The sequence below is a fragment of the Electrophorus electricus genome, chromosome 14 (genome assembly GCF_041902795.1).
Source record: "Electrophorus electricus isolate QZ-2024a chromosome 14, ASM4190279v1, whole genome shotgun sequence".
Classification (NCBI taxonomy): Eukaryota; Metazoa; Chordata; class Actinopteri; order Gymnotiformes; family Gymnotidae; genus Electrophorus; species Electrophorus electricus.
This window is the reverse complement of record NC_137510.1, coordinates 22,315,432-22,336,814: the sequence shown is the minus strand read 5'-3', so window position 1 is coordinate 22,336,814 and position 21,383 is coordinate 22,315,432. Positions and strand designations below refer to the sequence as shown.

At 45.1% G+C, this 21,383-nt stretch overlaps 1 protein-coding gene across 6 annotated transcripts in view; it reads left to right on the top strand.

The window, feature by feature from the left end:
- Positions 1 to 21,383, top strand: part of rapgef5b (Rap guanine nucleotide exchange factor (GEF) 5b) — a 30,560-nt gene that overhangs the window by 5,195 nt on the left and 3,982 nt on the right. The window contains exons 6-16 of one of the 6 annotated variants that reach the window (XM_027000052.3): positions 1,159 to 1,240; positions 3,044 to 3,095; positions 3,311 to 3,381; positions 4,785 to 4,910; positions 9,261 to 9,359; positions 10,063 to 10,195; positions 17,207 to 17,285; positions 18,674 to 18,818; positions 18,952 to 19,049; positions 20,449 to 20,479; positions 21,157 to 21,235. In XM_027000052.3, coding sequence (XP_026855853.2) covers positions 1,159 to 1,240; positions 3,044 to 3,095; positions 3,311 to 3,381; positions 4,785 to 4,910; positions 9,261 to 9,359; positions 10,063 to 10,195; positions 17,207 to 17,285; positions 18,674 to 18,818; positions 18,952 to 19,049; positions 20,449 to 20,479; positions 21,157 to 21,235 — 995 coding nt within the window. Of the gene's footprint in view, positions 1 to 1,158; positions 1,241 to 3,043; positions 3,096 to 3,310; positions 3,382 to 4,500; positions 4,911 to 7,076; positions 7,162 to 9,260; positions 9,368 to 10,034; positions 10,196 to 16,712; positions 16,792 to 17,206; positions 17,286 to 18,673; positions 18,819 to 18,951; positions 19,050 to 20,448; positions 20,480 to 21,156; positions 21,236 to 21,383 lie in introns of those variants that run through there. The other 5 variants (XM_081695626.1, XM_081695625.1, XM_081695627.1 and 2 more) reach the window with 5 other exon arrangements.

Here is a 21,383-nt window from a genome sequence, read left to right as displayed (position 1 = left end):
AATATGCCGGAACCCATATCAGCCTAAGGGCCATGTATGAGTGTGATGAGGGCTATAGGAATCTTCCTAATCTTCTCTCTGTCTGTCACATCAGATTATAATGCCTGCTTCCTTTTATACAGTATATAGCTCATTATGGAATACTGAATTAATTTACCATGAACATATACTGACCACTTGTTTCTACTTTAGAACTGTTGAAATCAGAACCCTAACATTTCAATGTTGGTATTTCGAGTAGTTTATTAGCTTTCAGAAAAGCATGTATAGAATGTCATCAGTCAAACTGCCCTGTACTTAAGAAACTGCGTTGCAGTTCCATCACTTACCAGCAGGTGTCTACATGACATAATGTTCTTGGTGAGGATGTGTCTTTCAGACAGTCTGTGTTGCTGTCTGCCCCCTCCAGTGTTCCTATTTTCTTTCTCTCTGTATCCATTGTCAGTCTCTTATTCTGCGTGTACTTGACCCTGCATAATTGCTGCTCACATTAAATCTGGCCACAATTTCTAATGGTCTGTATGAATGAATGTAAGGTTTATTTTGAGACTAAGCCATTAACTCACTGCACCCAAGCCCTGCCAGCTGAGCTTTACATAGATTTGAATGTGAAAATAGAATTGGACCTCCTTTGTTTCACCATTCCAGTTTATCCCTTGGGTGTACTGGATAACCAGTCCTGAATGGTAGAGCATAATTCCTTTTGAGGACACGCACGGACACAGACATGGACACACGCACACAAATCCAGATATGTGACTGGGACCCTGCCGGGAAGGGAATTCGCCTAAAAGGAGGCTTAAACTCCAGGCTGTGTTTTGCACCATCTCTTCCTGTCTGTGTGAAAGTGGGCCATTGAGGTGGCGCACTCTGCAGCGTCATCCCAGCTGTCTCGGGCAGAAAGAGGCAAAGACGAGCAGTTTTTAGACCCCATTTCCTCTAATGCAGCACATTCTTACCTTTGCCCCACATGGCCTCCATTTGCCCAGGTCTTTATAGAACTACAATGCATACAGCTAAATATTGGCTGACTGCCTGCATCATTAGAACAAGGTTATATTGGGTATGCAACTTAATAGAGAGGGTGTGTCTCTCTATAGGTAAATCTTTGTGTTTTTATGTAACTTATTGCGTGCATGTCTGCTTGTGTGTGCGCAGGTGTGACGGAGAGTCTCGGAGAAGTCCTGAAGTTTGCGGTCGTGTAGCCCAAATGCGAGCGCTCGAGCGCCTCACGTCCACGGTGAGGAAAGTCTGCAGTGCTGCGGCCCTTCTCAAGCCCAACACTTTGCATAACTCTGCAACGATCGGTTTGGTTCGCCAGTTCCGCTGCTCCGCCTGCAGCCAGCGTCGGAAGGCGCGAGAGTGTCCCAGAAGGACCGCATGTCTACTATGTGTCACTTTTGTCGATTTCTGTGGCCACCGAGATGGGCCAGCAAGTGCGGAGCTAAACCGACCTGTACCCGCCGCTCTGCAGGTCATCATGTTCGGAGCGTTCATACAATATGTGCGTTACCAAGGCCGTGCTGAGTGCGCTCTGCCTCCAGCCATCAAGGTAATGTCGCAGAACTGCCCCGCAAGGTGAGGCCGCGCATCTGCAGTCACCTTGGCAACAGAAATAGAAACCGTCGCCCGCAATTCGGAACAGGCCCGCACTAGTGCTGGGCTCGGTGGAGCAGACTATTAATTTCCCGCTGTGCTTTTCTAGAGCTATGCGCAGCTGTGTGGCTACGTGGCTCATAACTTGAACACTGAATCACTCTCTCTGTTTCCCTGTTATGTAATATTTTATAGCAAGGTTGTGGCATATTATCCTGAATATGGGCTTCACTGCAGTCCTGTTGCCACAGCGTACTCTTTGAGTGCCAAGTGCATTTATTGGGTCACATTCTCATGAAATGTTTACAGTATAAATTAAAACATTACACCCACAACAGTGATACCTCAGGATCCAATAATACATGAAAGATGAAAGCCATTCTAAACCAAAAATGTAGAAGATTTTGGCAGCAGTATATATGGGGATTTATTTTCCTCTTCTGCATGGAAGAGAGTTGAAAGGTACTATTTTGGGCACTGCTCAAATAGGGTCAGAATGGCATAGTTCCCAGACCAGCCGCATTTTTTCCTGGGCTGAAACTGGATACTCCAGCCTCGTGGGAGATGTAGTTTTTCTGGACCACTAAGCATGTTTAAACACTTAAAATTGCCTGTCTCACACCTGGGTTCGTATCTTTTTGCATGGATGAGCACGCTTTTGTAAACACAATGCTTTCTCACAGATTAATGATGTATCCTCTTCGATAAGTTTAAGAACAACTGACTTGTAGATACACTTTGTTACAGACTTTTCCTGATTTGTGCCTACACGTAATTTGTCATTAGTTTAAATATTCCGTCATTCCCATGCTTAAGGTCACTGTACAAAGTAAACAAATACTTGCACAGATATGTAGGTACAGAGCAATGCCAACAGCCTTTTATAAGTGTTTAGTTTCTGATCAGACCACTCAACTCAGCAGTGACCTTGCCCTGTAAAAATCCACCAACCCTGCAGTGACTGGTAGTACTCTGGCACACTTCTAGGCAACTTTTAGTGAAGTGTCCAGTGAAAGCAATTAACGTAGGTGTTTCTAATAAAGGTGTGTGTTCACGTTGCCTATAGAGTTAACAGACCCAATGACTGGCTACTCTTCTTGCATGTTGTGCTAATATACCTGTCTGATGCATCTTCATGATTATAATCATAGCATGTTTTCTTTCCCCTACTTGGCTATGCAGCGTTCTTCAAATGTCCAGGAATGCCCCCCTATCTTGTAAATTCATTAACACCAGCCCACAGTCTGTCTCCCTAAACTAAACTGAGTGCCAAGCAGGGGCCTATCGGGGCCTCGGGCTGCTTCAGTTCCCTCCCGTCGCCGGAGATGCGGCACTTTTGTGGGCTGCTGCCCACACCCTCAGCACCTGCTGCGGTGCCCGTCTGCCCGCCACGCCCGTGCCGACGGCCTGAGCTCCAAGCTCCCGCTGAATCGCTCTGTTTGTACAGGTGCAGACTGAACTGGTGGCAGCGCTGGCCCGCAAAGCACACAGCAAATCAAGTAAGGTTTGTTTGTTGGCATTTTTTGACATCGCTCTGTGGTGCAACCAAAGAACGTCTTGGTTAATTATGTATTTCCATTAAAATGCTTGCTGTAGTGTGAGGTACACAGACTTATGAATTATTGCTAATAATTGTAAGCGGGACTCCTTAATGTGTTCCTAGGCACTTGAGTTCATATTACTCTGCCTCATTCTTTATTGATGTCTTTGACAGTGACCAAGGGCTCCAGTCCAGGGCACGCTGCCGACCTCCCCCCCAACGCATCATGTTGCAGCGAGCAAAAGGTATTGCGGTAAATCCCGTTTGTCCATGTGTGCTGAGCTCGGGTCATTCAAATCCACACTGTCTTAAGTCAGCCATGATGTCCAGGCAGTCCCTGAGTGACCATTACCCTTCAGCTGCGCAGTCATCAGTACACGGAACTGGGCATGGCAGAGGGGGAAAGAGACGTGTTTGGACGTTGCTGGATCTATACCATGTGACGTGAGACTCTGTTCTTTCACGTTGGTGTAGTATAGTTGAGGAGCTGGAGAAATGGTTATGGTTGAAATGTAATGTAAGTGAAAGCCTTGGTATATCTTATGATAAGTGTTCATGGTGGGCTACTGTAGGAATGCAGTATGGCATATTCACTGTGTTTGTGCTTATGTTCAACGCTAATTTAAAACTGGAAATGTATTTATGCAAATGAGGTTGACGGAAAGATAGCAAGGTATTTCCCTTTTGCTTTCAGATTAATTGTTCATTGTTCTGTGTTCGGCAGAGTTGAATGGAAGGTGAGGTGTTTGTTGTGTAGATTGTACCTGTCTAGTGTGATGTTAAGTTCCCTTATATATCCAGCAGAGCAAAGATGTGTGTGCAGCTGAGGCAGATTCCTTTCTTGCTTTAAAAGTATGAGGTTATAAGGGTTCTGTCTATAAACTGTACTGTGTACACGTGTGCACCTGCAAGGGGGTGGGATGGAACAAATTTCCTTCTGTTAATAAATATAGAATCTCGACGTCAGCAGGTAAAGACTGTATTGTTTACATTGTCAGCATATAAACAAGTCTTGAGAGCGCTTCGGAGCACAATGAAAGGAAAGCTTGTGTCAAAATTAAACTTGATGCCGTGTCACTGATCTGATCTATGCTACCGCAAATGCGTCTCTGGTGGATGTCCATTCATCACTCGCAATGGTGTGAAAGAGCCTGAAAAGCTTAGCATGGGGTGTTTCATTAGTCCTGAGAGCATCATGTCCAGTGTAGAGGACCTTGCCCTCTTCCACACACCCCTCCTCATAACATGCCCTGCCTTCTCCCTGTTTCTGGAGATTGTCAAACTTCCTATTCAGGATTGTAGCCACTAGCAGATGTTTCCTGGCCACTCCCACCCCTTGCCAGAGAGAGGGAGAGAGAGAGACCCAAAGGCAGGTTCTCTCTCCACCTACGGCGAAATGCCTACAGAGGCTGTCTGATACACAGCTTTAAAGCATGTCTCCTGCAGCTCACTGAAGCCAGTGTACTGGACCACAAAAGCAGTCTTCCCTGGCACAGTAGCAGGAACTTCGTGTTTCACCTGAGGCGAGGGCGGTGACACACTAGCTCTCTCAGCCATCCATAGAGGCCAGGCTAGCCCAGAGCGCTCCAGCCCCATGGCATGGGACTGTGGCCTGAGGTATGTGTTCTCTGTGTCCCCTGCGCTGCAGCAGGGCCCCGGGGCTGCGTCCCGCGACCGGGAGGATATCAGCCGCATGGAGATGGTCCAGAGACTGGCCAAGGACGGCTGCCGTCTGCTCCACAGCCCGTTGAGACAGGCCGAACGCCCAGCCGAGGTGAGGCGGTGCGCACACACCTCTCGCACGCAAGCATTCACTTCAGCACAGCCTTGCCTGCTGCCAGAATCCTGCTATAGGGCTTAATATGTTTTAATATTGCCCTAATTATCTAAAATCAGAAGTTGTGTCTGTGCTCTGACATCAGGAAAACCTGATGCAATAGCCACAGGACTGGACAAAGCTAGACATGCTTACAAAGGCATTGAATTGTTGTGTGTGTGTGTGTGTGTGTGTTTTTACATTTTTTTTCCCCTCACAAATCAAATACGACTGTGTTGAAGACCTTTCCTTAGTCGAAGTACATTGTGCAGCTATTCTACTTGTTCCCTGAAACCAGTACTAACAAATGTACAATTGTAAATATACATGTATAGCATATAATAAAATTTGATGCTAAAAAATAATTACAATTATTTAGTTATTTTAAAAGCTACATGCATTATTAAATCAGATCTACAGTCTATGATCTTTAGATCTTCATGGAATGAATGTTATGATTTTAACATCTGCTGTTTTGAACATAAACTTTACCTCCTAACTTCAGAAGCACTTTGCTTGCACAGCTGATGGACCTCTGTCTGAAACAACCCGATACTCCTGTGTTTGTTTTGTTTTGTTTTTTTTAATGCACACTGCAGTTACTCCCTAGAATCTTCTGCATATTTACATTTGTGGGGCAGAGTCAATCTTCTGAATATGCTGCCAGTTTTCTCATTCCTGTCTCCGATTGGCTGACCTCATAAGGTCAAAGTTCTCCACTTCCTGCTAGTTCTTGTCATTGACAATGACAGGAAAGCCTGATGTAATAGCCACAAGACCGGACCAAACCAGTCATATGTACCACCGTACCAAGGCATTAAATTAGAGGCATTTGATTTGAGAGGGGAAAAAAAACTGTTGATGACCTTTCCTTAGTTGAAGTTCATTGTGCAGCATGATATTAAAAACTGTTAAATGTGAAACCTAAAATAAGACGCATGCTGTAACTTCTTTCTTAGGCTTATTCATTATATAAATCTTGCTGTTATTGTTTCAGCAAATGTCATGTTGGGGGGTGACTCAGCAAGAGAGGTGCTTGGCTTAGCATTGTTGTACTGTCTTCCACCCTGAAGCATGGTGCTTTTAAAAGCCTTTTAAAGTATCTCTTTTACAGCCACTCATCATAGTAGGGCCTGAAATGCATTAAACTGGAAATGTATATTGAAGTATGTCGCCATGAGAGTGATCTAGACAATTACGGCCTGTCCTGTCACTCAGTGATGAAATGACCAGTCGTTGTCTGTGCTGGAAGTCGGTTGTATTGGACTTGAACAGCCTTGTTTGGAGGCTTCTGTGTAGAATGGGATGTATATGCTAGCTATACATATGACCAACACCTTCAGTGTATGCCTTCAGTGATTTATTGTGTTTTCTTAAGTTGTAAGATGGCTTGCGTTATTTCTGATGGGACTGTATAAACGGTCTGTGTGTGATACAAAGGTCATTTTGAGCAAAAACCAGGATCATGATACTCTCATGATTTTAAAAATAATGTCTGGAAGATGTTGGCAAGGAATATTTTTAAACCATACTAATAAATAAAAATATCATTCAAGCTTTTTCTTTACACTTAATCACAACAAGTTGATTACAGTCACCAGTGTACATTTGGGTGCGTTCTACCCTTTGATTTACAGCTGCATCTCTCTCATTCAGAGAGTAATGTTCCAGGAAAGTCAGAGTACTCTGTACAGAGGTCTAATGCCTCGTGAGTAGCGTTCTTCACTGTTTGCAGTTAGCTACTGTAGGCACCAGACCTTACAGCTCATAGTGGCTTTGGCCACTATGCAACATTTTATTAATTAATTTCACAGGTGCAGAATATATACTGTTGCTGAATCATGTGATCTATCATAAAATAAATCCTTTCCTAATTATTTCCTTAAGAAATGTGATTGAAAATATTTATGTAAAAAAACAAAAACAAATTCTCTGCGAGCCATGTCTGTGAAGTGAGAGTTGATCACAGATACAGAAATGTCCTGTAATGAACAGTGGGATAAACGGTGTCATCTTCGTGTGTGTGTGTGTGTGTGTGTGTGTGTGTGTGTGTGTGTGTGTGTGTGTGTGTGTGTGTGTGTGTGTGTGTGTGTGTTTTCAAATTTCCATTCCCATCTTAAACAGATATTGCAGTGTTGAACAAGAAATTTGATCTCACAATGAGGTGCAGTTTTGGATGTGCTATTCAGTGCAGCTACCAGCCATAACTGTAAGGCCTACTTTAGAACACTTTTATACCACAGATTACTTGACTGAGCTGTTGGTGTTCGTGTGTCATTCAGATTTTTTTTTTTTTTTCCCCCCTAAATACAACCAGAGAGCAAATAGTTTTTTGTGCCTAGATGGTGTTTTGTGTGTTTTTTTTGGTTTTGTTTTTGTTTTTTAAAGGAAAACTAGCTAAACTAGAGCAGCAATTTCATCCTGCAGAAAGGTGGCTGAGTGGGTCAGATTTTGAGTCCATAAATGCCCTTCAGATTGCCTTTAGTAGCCAGCAGCACAATAGATTGGGAGAGGGTTCAGATTATGGCTACCCTAACCCAAACCCTAGAGTTAAGAGTCGTCTTGTAGCGACCTCCCATATGTGGGCCCCGAAGCAGGTGCCCTAGAGACATTTTGATGTATGCACAAGGTATGGTGGTTGTGTTTTGGGATTTGATTTTGCCTGCTTCAAATGTCATTCCAAAGTGTGTGTGGGGCTTTTGTTTTTGTGCTTTGTTTGGCCCCATTCATTCATTCATTCATTCAATGGTTTTAATAAGGTGTGTGATACAACAACCAATGTCGTCTAAATCCTACCATGCTTACCAAGAGTGCGAACAGAATGAGCAGTGACCTCAGCCCCCTGAACCCACCGCATGAGGTCCTGCACAGTGGACCTTAACGGCGTGCCTTCTTCTGGACAATTCTCCACAGAACGTGCTTCCTGCAGAACGTTTTTTACATGTTGGCGCTCTTTCCTAAGTGGCACTTTTGCATTTGGAAAGTGATTTGCCCCAGAGTTAACCTCTTTACTAAGCTGGGTGGATGAAGTGTGTATGCGCGTGCGCATGCGTTCAGAGTTGACTGACTGCGTGCAGTATGCCTTCATGTATCTGTTTGTGTGACAACAGGCTCACTGAAGGCCTTTCGACGCTTCAGTGCTATAGGCAATTAGAGCAGGAAAGTGCTGGCTCTTCCAGCCTGGCTGTCTTCCTAATTATATGTGCATCCACACACACATGTGCGCGCGCACGCACACAGCTGGCTGATGGGCTGTTGAAGTGCTGTGGGTCATGGACAGTGCGCATGAGACGAGGCCTGCTCATTAAATCCCAGAAACACGCATACAAAGTGGTGTGTTGCACGCCGGCGCGCACTGGAGCCATTTTTGTCCAGGATTTCTCATGTGCTGTCTGACAGCAGTGAAGGGTCTGCGCTGAACAGACACGCCCTTATTTACCATCTGAACTTGGATGCTTGTGTTTGCAAATCAGCAACGCAAACAGTCCAACTTGAGCGCCTTGACGCCCTGGATTTGCTACTGCACACAGCACAGAACTAGACCACACTGACTAGTGTTTACATACAGGCACTCCCCTGGCAGACGCACAAACATTCGTGTGGTTCGTATGAGAGCCGGCTACATTATGCATGCAGCCCCTACCCACCCATCTCTGTAGCCTGCATCACAGCAGGGAAGCGTGCAGTGCAAAAATAATGACACTCAAATGTCCTGCTGGACGTGTTCCATCAAGTACCTACAGTAGCAGAGTGGCTACAGTACTGAGATTTATGGGCACTTATTATTTTAGAATGGGTTTTTTATTATGTTAGCAGCCAAGAGAACCAATAGGTTAGTCTGTGCTGATGTGGGTTTGGGCGTGGTGTGCACTTGCCTGATCACATGCGTGCACACAAGATTGATAACACCCAAGTGACAAGGTGGAAGTTATTGTAATGGGGCCCCATACTGATGGTAAAATGCAGGACTGATTCCTTTGTTCAGAGCACGCCGTTACTAATGCACGAACCCACAGCTACACACACCCAGAGCAAAAAAAAAAAACCCCCAATACCTAATACTCACTACAGCACCCTTTTTAAATTGGTGCAATTGAGGTTTATGAAAGATTAAATCATTAAAATTTGCATTTAGCCACACATGAATATGAATATAGAAGCGTGCGTTGGACTGGCAAAAGCTAAAGCGAATCCCTGTGATGAAAGCTGTTTGATGTTGGCTATTAAATTGAGGGGAGCATTGTGATGGAAATCAGGGAAAGGAGGAAAGGGAATCTCCTTGGTGATGATAACCCTCCCTCTCCACAGCCACTCAGTGACGCAGCAGTCCGTGTGTGTGTGAGGGAGAGGAGTCGAGAGAGGCTGCAGCTTCAGAGGACGACGTCAGCACGACCACCCTCCTCCGCCGCCCGGAGGTAAGCTGCGCGCACGCACACACACGCGTGTACATGCAGGCTCTCTCTCTGTCCCCCTCCTTCAGCCCCCCTGCACTTTATTATCCTGTAGTCGTTTCCTCTCCCACATTCTCCCCCCCCCTCTCCCTCTGCTTTTTTTTTTTTTTTCTTCCCTCCCTTTCCTGCCGCGCTCCCTCTCTCAGAAACTGTCCTTCCTTCTTTCCCTGCCTGAAATCGTTTGCTCTCACACTCTCCACCGCCTGTGTGTATACACACCCACCCTGTGCGTACTCGGCGAGGATGCGCTGCATCTTCACGTCCTCCCTCGCGTGGAGCTCTCGGAGCCGCTGCTCCAGAGGTTGAAGGCAACAGGGAGGGCAGGCTGTGCAGCTCCCAACCTCGTACCTCTCTCTCCCCGGACACGCCTCTCCGAGCAGCTCCCCCGCGGCATCTCTGGGTCAATGCGGTAGGCTTGGGCTCACGCTGGCATGGGCAGCAGGCGTACAGTGACCCTTGACCCTCTGCCGGAGGGCAGGGCGACGCTGGCCCTGGTAGAGCAGGAGGAAGATGAGGATGAGGACGGCGGCTCCGACAGCAGCAGCGAGCGAGCAACTTTGCCCACGTTCGACGTTCCCTACTTCCGCTACATCGATGACGAGGGCGCTGAGGAAGACGAGTGGTGCGGCAGCAGTCGCTCGCTTTCCTCCTTCGACGAGGAGGACTCTAGTGACTCCTCTCTCTCGCACAGGTACACCGGCGTGCCTGCCACCCCTGAGAAGGTTCTGGAACACCTGCTGAGCCACCTGAGGCTGGACGAGGATTGCGGGAGCCTGCAAGCCAGAGAGGCAGGTGAGTGTTCCCCTCGGCCTGCTGTGCCAGCCCGTCGCACTGCTTCCTTTGGCTCAGTGTGCTGTTGAGGTGCATAGCCTATAAATTGTCAACACAGAGCTGTTGAATGATTCCTGTGGAATATAACTACCACAGCACTCGTATATTAAAATGCATTTCTTGTGCATGTCAATTATTTAAAATGTGCTGCACTACTAATGTTAAATGTGCTCATGTCAAATAATTTAAAAACAAAAATTCTGAAATCAGAATTGTGATCCAGGCATTTAAGCAATGACGGCTAGCGTCTTGCAGGGAGGCATCCAAGCTGGAATCGAGCTCCAGTCTGCTGTTCACCTGTAAATTTAAATGGCAGTTAATGTTATAGATTTCAGTGTAGCATGTGTCCCTATCAATGAGGCACTGTCACTATTTCAGGAGATGAAGGTTGTAAATATTGAGACAGTGAAATACTATTCCTCACCGATTTTAAATAAAGGAACTGATTTGCAAGGCTGTTGGATTCTGTAAGCTATGGGAACTTTAGTCACCATTTCCAGGTGGCATTTCCAGGTGGGTCTTAGTCAAGATGCTGTCTCTCATTTAGGGCTGAAAATGTGTAGTCAATGGCTTTTGCAGTCCCTCTTTAGTAAGCATCAGTTCAACAGGGTGAGGGAGAGACCGATAAGAGGCCAGTGGCGAGATCTCCGTGAGATGTGCTGAATTCTGTCGCCCTTTTAAAAAAAAACAAACAAACAAAAAACAGGACGGTACTTTTTCTACTGGGTTGGTTGTGACAGAGTATTTTAGGAAATGGGATGGAAAGAGCAGATGTCTGTACAGACATGAGGATTTAAGACCATATGAATTTAATGTAACGCTGAAGCTTAATTGATCATTACACTTTGAGTCATACTTAATGTGCCTCGAACAAGATTAGTGGCTAAATGCATATGTGAAGCCCACATACTATGGAATAAAGGTGTGGTACGTATTTTACGGGTTTGAAGTGTAGGAAGGAGGCAGTTGATGGTAGTTCCCACAAGCCTTGCCCGTCAGGCTCGATCGTCACACGGCGGCCTTTGATGCCACAGCACGGGTCCGTGTTCCCCTTGAATGATCCCGTGAATGATGCTGTGCAGTCTGAACCTGAGGACACGGGTCAAATGTAGAACTGAACTACTGAACAACCGAGCCAGCTGCTGTCTCAGTGAGCCCCCTAACTCTCCACAACAACTGTTCTTGCTGCACGCTCGTATGTAAATGAGCATGCTTTCATGACGGGTTCACGACTGTGTAATGTACTGTGTTTTTAACTCAGCCTTGCATGCTGTGCATCTTGGCTGTTGGTTTTTAAGATGAGCGCCTGCTCCTGCTCCAGCTGTAGTGCTGCACTCCTCTCAGTGGCAGGCTGCTTGTGTGAGCACTAACCTCATTACAGCCAATGATGGCTAATTGCTGTTGTACGGCCTTAGCGCTTCCTCCCCCCCCCCCCCCCTCCACTTTTCTGTCTCGTTCTCTCCTCCTTTTCTTTCTCAGTCTCTCATTTGTTGTCTTATTCTCTCCCGCTCTCTCCCTGTCTTACTCTCTCTCCCATGTACTCTGTGTCAGTCTGAACAAGAACATCTGCCAAGTGCCGAGAGAGAGAGAGACAGACTTGCATATTTATCAGTGTGACGGTACACATGCTCCCTGGGAATTGAACCCGTGACCTTTATGTAACTAGTGCCATGTTCTACATGCTCTACCAGGTGAACCACAGCAGTTTGTTCTTTCTGGACAAAATGGATCCAAAACATTTTTATTTTTTTTATATTGTATAGCCACCTTTATTATTTAATTCATAGGGACTGTATGTGGCTTGTATGGGCTAAAATGTGCAAGTATACACACACACACACACACACACACACACACTGCTGGGTTAAACGTTGTGACTGGGGAAAGACTGGAGTGATTTATGGCCAGTGAAAGAATGGCTTATGCTTGTAAGTGCCTGCTGAGCTCCACTCACGTTCAGCGATTTATTCACGCTGAAATGCTGCTGTGTTTTGAGTGACATGGCATCAAACAGTTTCATAAGATCCCTGTTGCACTGACACAAGATTGAAACCTTGGTGTTGACCATTGTCCATAACCAACCTGATGACACAATTTTTGTTGAACCATTTTTATTTGAAAATGAACTTGTTTGGGAGCATTTTGGAGCAGTGAGTAGTCGTCTTTTTCGTCAAGATGATTATAGGTAGTCGCTCATGTTAAGGGCTTTCTGGATGATGGGCATTGATTCTCACACAGATTGCTGTCAGGGGATGTAGGGGCCTGCTGTCGTGTGTGTGTGTGTGTGTGTGTGTGTGTGTGTGTGGCTCGCTCTGAGGCCTGCCACGCCCTCGTGTGAGGAGAGGTATTGATTTTACTCAGCCAGAGATGTACATTGAGGGATATGTCAGCAGAGTGCACATGTTTACATCCTTATGGACAACTAGGTTGGTACATGGAGGAATATGTGCACTGGTAGAGGCATGGAGCTAAATGTAAGCTAGCCTTGAAGGCATTGATTATTCTGTAGCTCTGAGAGGCTGTTTTATCTAGACATCCAGCACTTTACTGACCCAACTTCAATTTTTAAAACCTATGCTAGGATAGGTAATATGGTTTTGAATTCTTTTGTTGATTTTAGTTTAGCTTAATGTTGTGTTGAAAGGATGTGTAGACAAGAGATGTCTAATCATGCTGCTCACAGGTGCTACTTTTTTGTGCTAGTAATTTTAACCAACATTTTAACCAACTCTCAGTTGTAAAAGGTATATGTGTGTATTTTATGTATATAAAATGTAATGAGATGCCTTTGTTAAAAAAACAAACAAAAAAAACCTCTGACTTCAAGCAAGGTGTAATAGATGAGATGAAGTGATGTCACTGAAGAAGAGTGCGTTCTAAACCAAGATGTTCATCTATCCTACTGGTGGTTTCATACCAGATGTCAGAGGATCAGGATTAGCAAGTCTAGCATGCGTGCTACCTTTATAGAGCTGTTATTGCCCTCATTACTGGGAGCAAAATGCCAAAAGAGCACACATCCATCTTGGTGGAAGTGTTTTTTTTTGTTTGTTTTTTTATATACTACGACTGGTCTCACGTGTTGACTGGATGTGGTAGCGTGTTCAATGCCCTATATGCACTGCAGGGCCTGATCTCTTATTTCACACACGCTGCAGAATCCCTGCTGCAATTTAAAGTGAACTTTAATTTTACAAGCCTTTCAGCGAGTGTTTTTAACAGGAGGGCCCGAATTCATAACCTGTGGGCGAGCGAACGTCGGTTGTGTTCTAGGCAGAGAGCTGTCCTATATTGTCCTCTTTATTCTCCTTTAATGAAGTCAGTGTCTGTAACAGCAGTGCTCAGGCTGCAAAGCTGGTCGAGGCCTGTTGAGGATAATTGGGGGACAATGGTCAATGAGCAGCAGTGGAAGCTGGTCTTCCCGGATGACAGGGAAACTTAATGAATCACTTGGCTCAAAGTGGAGCCACTGATTGCGCGCACACATGCGTGCTCTCCCGCTCAGAACAGCTTATGTGCTGAAAAAAATGAATGTGCTTCATGTTAGATGCCTACCAAAGAGGTGTGTGTGTGTGTGTGTGTGTGTGTGTGTGTGTGTGTGTGTGTGTGTACGTACATACATGTACTAATCCTGTGTCAGGATTTGGGCCTTATGTATAGCAGATCACTTTCTGGGTATGGCAGTTTCCCTAAAAACCCAGCAAACCTTCCACAGAAGACCCCGTCCGACAGAAGTATGGTAGACCCCATCCTTCAGCCGCCTGGTACCAGGCAGGACGTTCCCTCTTGGCACTGTCATTTAGAGGGCAGCCATGCTCCTCACGTCCTGCTGTTTCGGCCCATTCCCACTCAAGGGGCTTGTCTGCCTGCTCTCAGCCGTGTGCTGTAGGGCTTTGGAGTAGTGCAGAGTAGCAGCATAGTGCTACACAGTTCACAGCGAGATGCAAGCCGTTCAGACCTTTTTATAGAAGAAAAATATTTGGTTGGTTTGTTTAAATACATCATTTAATACTGCATCTCCCTTGAGCAAAAGGTATGTCGTAGTATTCCTGCGCTCTTGCTGTTTTTAGCATTTTTAGTATTTTATCTTCAGTTCTGTCCCTTCAGGTGGTTTGCCCTGATTTAGCTTGTAGCTTTTGGCTAGGGTATTATGTAGAGTAGTATCTCCAAGTCCACATGTGATTTAAACATGCATCTGACTTGAAGAATCCAAGATGGATAGATACAATATTTATTTATTTATTTATTCTTCATGTGGTCAGTCCAGTGGCACCTGCATTCTGAATCGTGTCGTCTGGTCTGGATTTCCCGTGCTCTACCACTTTTGCATTTGGAAGTGACTGCGGAAAGTTTCGCTGTTCCACTCAGGGAAAGCTGAGCCTGACACAGCAGCGAAGTCCTCAGTCTTTTAGATCATGAAAAATTCATTTTACTTCCAGTAGAATGAGCACCTGCTGGAGATGCGTGGCAGTCCAGGGAGTTGGGGGAAGCAGAAAGCATCTCAGTTATCTGCTCCCACCAGGGAACTTTGGACACTAAAGGTTCAAACTGCTCGTAGCGTATGTCTGCGTCAGAGTTTAACTCTGTTCGGGATTAATTCATGTTACGAATTCAATGAAGCAAAAATAAATCATCAGAAAAATGTTTTCTTAAAAGTGAATTGAGGAAGGTTGGTTGAATTGAATGAGAGAAACTGAATTCAAAGGGAATCCACTCCTGGGGGGTGTGTCTGTGTGTGAGAAGAGTAGGACCTTTCAGATGTATATCTGACTCTGGCTGGCTTGAGCATGAGTGCGTTTCTACATATGTGTGCAGCACATGGTGTTGTGCCCCACAGATTACCATAATGGTGTGAGGGTCCACTGGAGCAAAACGCACACAAAGCTGGGGGAAGTAAGTGTGAAATTAAAGTGGAATTTACAACACTGCCAACACACCATGCCCACACATCAGCCAGCAAAGAGAGTTGCTAATGGGATTTTGGCTTAGGATGGAGAAGCACCTCTATTGCCTTCAGTTCAGAAACCCACATTCATTCATTTTTCTCTCTCTCTCTCCTCTTCTGCCTCATTTCTCCTTCTTCTCATCCTTTCTTCCTCCTTTACTCACCGTTATGTCTTGCCCAATCTGCCTAATCTGAGCTGAAGTAGTACATTAAGCCTCAGGCCCTTAAATCTTGTTCTTCAAATATTTAAACAAATGTAAAATGGTTTTATTCATACATTCAGGTAGGACATTCATTAGTCCTACCTTACTTTAGTCATTCCAAAAAAAAAAAAAAAAAAAAAACATTGACTAATTGAGAATCAAGTGGACCAAAAGAATGCTCAGGGTGATTTTCTGTCTGCAAAGTGATTTCAGTATCAATGGGACATTTTGATACACTGCTGTAGGGGAGGGGCACACTGGGCAGTTGGTGGGGGGTAGGGAGGTGACTCAAGCTGAGCCACCCCTCCCCAATAGGGGATCATAAATTAACAGTAGTAATTAACAATTTTTAAACAGACCTCCAGCCTGCCTCTTGTAGTGGAGCTGCACAATTGGGTGCTACACCACAGATTTGACAGCAAATTAAACTGTGGTGTTCACAGGGGTTTAGTACTCACCTTTTGCTCACTTGAAGCAAATTTATAAAGCTTTTCTGATTTGGTGAAACTCAGCCTCATCATCATATCAGCTTCCCAACAAAGCTGTAAGTCAGGCCTGTACAGAATGGCTGAATGACTGCATTTCATGAGCTGCCTAGTAGGTATTGGGCTTATGTATTTGGAGGTAAGAAGCTGAATGCCCAGTGAGTGACACACACAGTGTCATAGATCAACTGCCTCCCCCATGAGTTCCAAGTGAGAAGGCCTGGGGGTGGGGGGTGGGTTTGAAGTCTGAGCAAGGGCTGGGTTAATGCCAAGTCATTAGGCAAGCAGTGAGCCGATGATCTGGTTGGGAGAAGCCCGCGGAGAGGGCAACCACAAGGGCCTTTAAAGGGGAACGTCACCCTGTCCTTTCTGCCTCCCTGGATCCATTCTGTGAATGAGGTTATCTTGTAGCATGAACTGCTCATGGAATTTTGAAAGGCTGCACTTTTAAATCTAAGGATTGTTGGGGCTGAAATCCTCTTGCCAGTGTAATTATTTGGTAGGCCAGTATATGTTTGTTATTTGAATAGAAGTGCCTCTATCACATTATCATGTGTTTGGTAATTATTAATTGTGGTGCGTTTAAATTGTGAAGATGAACAGGTAGGTTTTATGAAATTATAATTTTGTGTATGTGAGGGAGAGGGAGACTATAAAGTATATGCATCTTCAGTGCAACATTCAGAAGGGAAACGGAGAGAAAATGAGACCAAAAACCTTGGTGTTTTTCCCTATAAACAATGGTATTTTCTACCGGCTGGTTTTGGTGCTGGCGATCTCTTCACTCTGCAATTCTTAACTGTTCAAAAGGAACCTGTTTCACTCTTGCCATAGAAGACCCCCTGTCTCCTTATGGCCAGTGTAGATGCTCTGTGCAGCTGAGCATGGAGAGCTGAGGGAAACGCAGCTCCAGTCTGTCTCAAGGTGACCGCTCAAGTCCTGTTTATTGCAGCCACAAAAGAACCATACCTTCAGTATGAGATCGTATCTGTACCAGCACATCACGCTTACAGGCAGATGGGCCTTTTTATTAAGGCCGTGCAATAGAGGAGGGTAATGAGATTGGGAGAGAGATGCTATATTATTAATAACAGTGTGAATCCACACAGCATTCGCTTTTTGCAGTACTAAAGCTGTTTGACTCGCATAAATGCAAAAAATGAAATGACCTCATTCAGTAGATAACGTAAAGCTTACTTATGTGGTGCTATTTGGAGAACACAAGGTATTGCTTAATTCAGGAAATCTCAGGCTAAGTACATAATTTAATATGGACTTGCACAGTGTTTCCTGTTTAACATGTTCATGCCTCATTGATGGGCCTGTCCTTGTCTTTCAGAGACACTTCTGGATGACTTTCTGCTGACTTATCCAGTGATCATGTCTACCAGTGACCTTTGCCAAGCACTGCTTGGACAATATCCTTCTGTCACTACCCAATACACACACACACACACACACACACACACACAATACAGTCACACCACAGTAGGGGTGTAATGGTACACAGAAGTCACGGTTTGGTTCACATCAGGGATTTGACATCACATTTCAGTGATGTTCCCCCAACCCCTTCCCCTCCCCCAAGCACAAGGCTCTTTCTTTTTATTTATTTGAGCGGAGAGTAGACAAGTGTGCGAGTTGGTTTGTTCCACCTAGTGTCCCATAGTTCCACTCATGTAGCAGTACAGCCTGTGCCATATTAAGACATAAAACGTAAACAGTGAACATAACACTGTGACTTATGTGAGAGTGTTATGTGGAGCTTTTAAAAAATGAAAAGTAAATGGGTCTCAATTCACAGAAGTTAAAAGTATCTCTTATGTTATTGTCCTTTTTATTGTGTACTTTTAGAATAAAAATAATGAGTTCCACGTGGAATATATTTTAGCGTTTAAAGCCTAAGCCCACCCGGAAGAATCATTTCTGTAATATTTTTTGCCCCATGTGTTCACATCTAGATGCTGTTGAAACATGGCAGGATTAAGTAATCAGACCTAGTGTAGTGTCTGCTACACATGCTTGTGCGTTTCCGCACATGTACCCCACAACACTGACTCACCGTCTTCATCCGGTCCACCAATTAGCATAGTTCACTGGCAAACTTAAGCTTTCCCTCATAGCTGATTTGCTAGAAGCAGACAGATAATTTAGGTTCTGTGTGTCATTTGCATTCACCATAGCGGGACCTGTCTCAATCAGACGCCAACAACCTAAGCTTGAGCTAAGCTTAACGCGGCATGTTGCTAACTTGCTAATGGCCTACATCTTAAGGTGGGGGGGAATTTGCGAAGGGGGAAATTTTGATTCTGCATTGTGTTCATCAATCTTTGCACACAGGTTAACGCATATTCTCCATAGGACTGCATGAACCGACCCGTCATATCTACCGTGACGGGACAAAAACACGTACCATTACCCCCCCCTATACCACAGGTGTAGTAACTTCTGTCACTGCAGTACTTTGCAACTTTTTCAACTATTGGTGTGATTTAGACTATCCCCTGTAATTGCCTGCAGTGCTCAAAATATTACAGGCCCTAAACAATATAATGGTAATGAGTTGGAATTTCCCTGTGTATCTAATTACAGTGCACAAGGTTTCTGCCAGGCACTACCCACTCAGCCTACAAGTTTGAGCTGAGAGCATATCATTTAAAACTCTGCCCTTTAAGTGTGGTAGAAGGCACCTGGAGAGCTCGCCCTCTCCTGTGGAAGCACAGCTGTGTATTGCTGAAGCACGTAGCGCATGCCTTTCTCCCTTGATACCTGCCTCGCTTTGATGCCTTAACTGCTCCCTGGCCACCTATTGTTTGAAGCGGGGCAGGATGAAGGACGAGGGAAAGGAGAGTCTGGTGAGGAAACGCAAAGTCCTGCACCTGCTGTCCGAGTGGAGCGCGCTCTGCAGGGCCACGCTGCAGGAGGACCAACACACTAGGCTGTTCATGAAGGTAGGAAAAGCCCCACCTCCCACGGCTCACTTCAGACGAGACCTTTGCCGTGGCCGGAGGATGGCGCGGTTATCAGTTTTGCTGCCGTCACTTTACTCATACGCACAACGTGGTTTTCATCTGCCTTCCGAAGACGCTGTATGGGAACGTCCTGGATGACCTGTACGAGTTCCCGTCTCTAGAGAAGGAACTCAAGGACCTCCAGAAGCTTCTGCGTATGCAGCGCAGACAGTAGGTGCCCTCAAAGCCACCCACCCACTGACTAAATTACATTTGACATGAGACATGTCTAGTTAATCATCTCTATATGTGTCTGAATCTCAGAGGAGATAATTCATGAAAGGTAAGTGGCTTTAACATTGCGGGATGTGTTAACCACAATCCATTTGTCATGAAAGGAGCTGCTTTAAAAGGCCATGCATACCATTAGCTCAAAAATACAGAGCAAGGGCACTGAAAATAGATGAATGTCACCCTTTGGGTCGCATCAGCCTTTGGAACAAGCAAGCCTATTCACAAGGTGGAAAAAAACAAAAAAAACTATTGCGATTTCCGAGGAGTATTTTTAAATGTGCCGCACTGAGACGCAAATCCTTCCTGTCTGTCGCCTGGGAGACCAAAAAGGAGAACATGGATTCGGACAGATGACGAGAAACAAATGACATAATACAAAAAAACCCCTGTTCATCCTGAGGTTTTGGCCGGTGTGTTTTGGCAAGAGTGTTGACGAGTCAGATTGTCCTCATCCAACATCCTTCATAAAAAAAAGAAAAAAACAAACTCTTATGTGGTGATCAGAAAATAGCTACTGGACCACAAGGGTGTTCACTGTGTTCTTTTTTTTTTTTTTTCTCCCAATGTACTGAAAAAAATCCTCTTGACAATATCGGCAATTGCTAACCATGTACCTTCCCTTTGCCCTGAGACAGTCGATCGCTGTTCCCCATCTTCTTTATTAACCTCCTCCACATCACCAGTCTCATCTTGCTGTCTCTCCACCCACACATCTGTCCTGTCAGCTGGCCTTGCCCATTAGGGGAGGGGTACGACTAGTCCATCCCAGCTGACGGACAGTCATCAGCTTCAGTAGGTTTATGGGCTTTTGTCTTGCCACACCCTTCTGCCTGGCCAAAGCGTTTGAGTGGAGCCCTCACAGCCATGGTTGTGCGAATATGAATTGCAGACTGCAGTTCGGTAGTACTCTAAATGAGGGCAACATTTTATGATGGGAGTTACTGCAATATAAATACAAACATTTTGAAAGATTTATGTCCATTAACCATAAGATTACTTAGAATGTCAGGCAAATCTAGGCTTTTCATTTATGAGACCGCGTATGTGTGTTCCTGCGCAGGCTGATATAAGCTGTCTGAGCAAACATGGCATCTTCAGACAGTTCAGTGATGTTGGTACAAGGATTTGCATGTGTTCTGTAAATATTTTTTTTTTCCTCCATGCACGCGATTGCAATTCTGAAGAATGAAGTTACAGCCTGAAACTAGGGGCCCTCCTAATGGGGCACAGTCAGATGCCTTTGTTATGCATTAGATTCAGTTAGTACATTTCAGGCTGCCTCTTCACTCTTGAGTCCCAGTGTGCAAATCTTTATCTCCCTCTCCCTCTGTTGCAGCACAGTGGACGAGTGTTCTCCACAGAGGAAGGTAAGGGTTAAGCCTGCTGTGTGGTTCTCTGCTATGACGCTGATGCAGGTGGATGGTTTAACTGTCAACACCCTGCTTTCGATTACCCAAGCATTGCCAAACCCACCCCCAGATATTCTCACTGACCAAACTGAGTCTAGTAGGCTTTACCTCGACAGCGGCGTTAAATCTACAAAGTTTTTATTCTGCGAGTCGTCATATGAATCAAAATGGATTGTTATGCCGTCTCACATCCCCATTTTATCAGTGTATTACTCTCTCAATCCAGTAATTGTTGTAAACTAAAAAGCCGGGGGTGGTTTACACAGACAGGTTAAGCACAGCTCCTAACCAAATGGTATTCTGGATGTGGAATAATGATCGCTGCAGTTCTTTAGCAAGGCTTAAAATTGTTAATGACCATAATGACTCAGCTTAATGACTCATCATTCTTAAAGGCAAAAATGAGAGGCTTGCATTTAGCTTTGCATTAGAAGCTGTTCAGTGCACTGTAAGTTGTCCCAGGCCTGCATCTTTAGGCTGTACAGTACCAAGTTACTCTGCACATAAATCCCATGAAGCAGGTGACTGCAGCTCCCTGTCCCTACCCTGAGCTGCACTGCAGGCCTGGTCTTCATATGACCTGTTTTTCCTCCCACACTTAGCATTCTCCACACTCTGAATTCCCCCTCTATCAGAATAAAGCACTCTTCCACCAGCTGAGTCTGAAGGAGAACTGGCAACCCCTGAGAGCCCCCCAGACAGAGGGTAAGGAAGGTAGGCTAATAAAATATTCCCCCTCATTCCTCTGATCTGCAGACTTTCCTCTGTATCTGAAGGTGGAGTGTGGATTCCTGTTGGCATTTTTCTGTACTATTATCTATATACATTAATGATGCTAGTGATGGCTATAATAATGTCCATG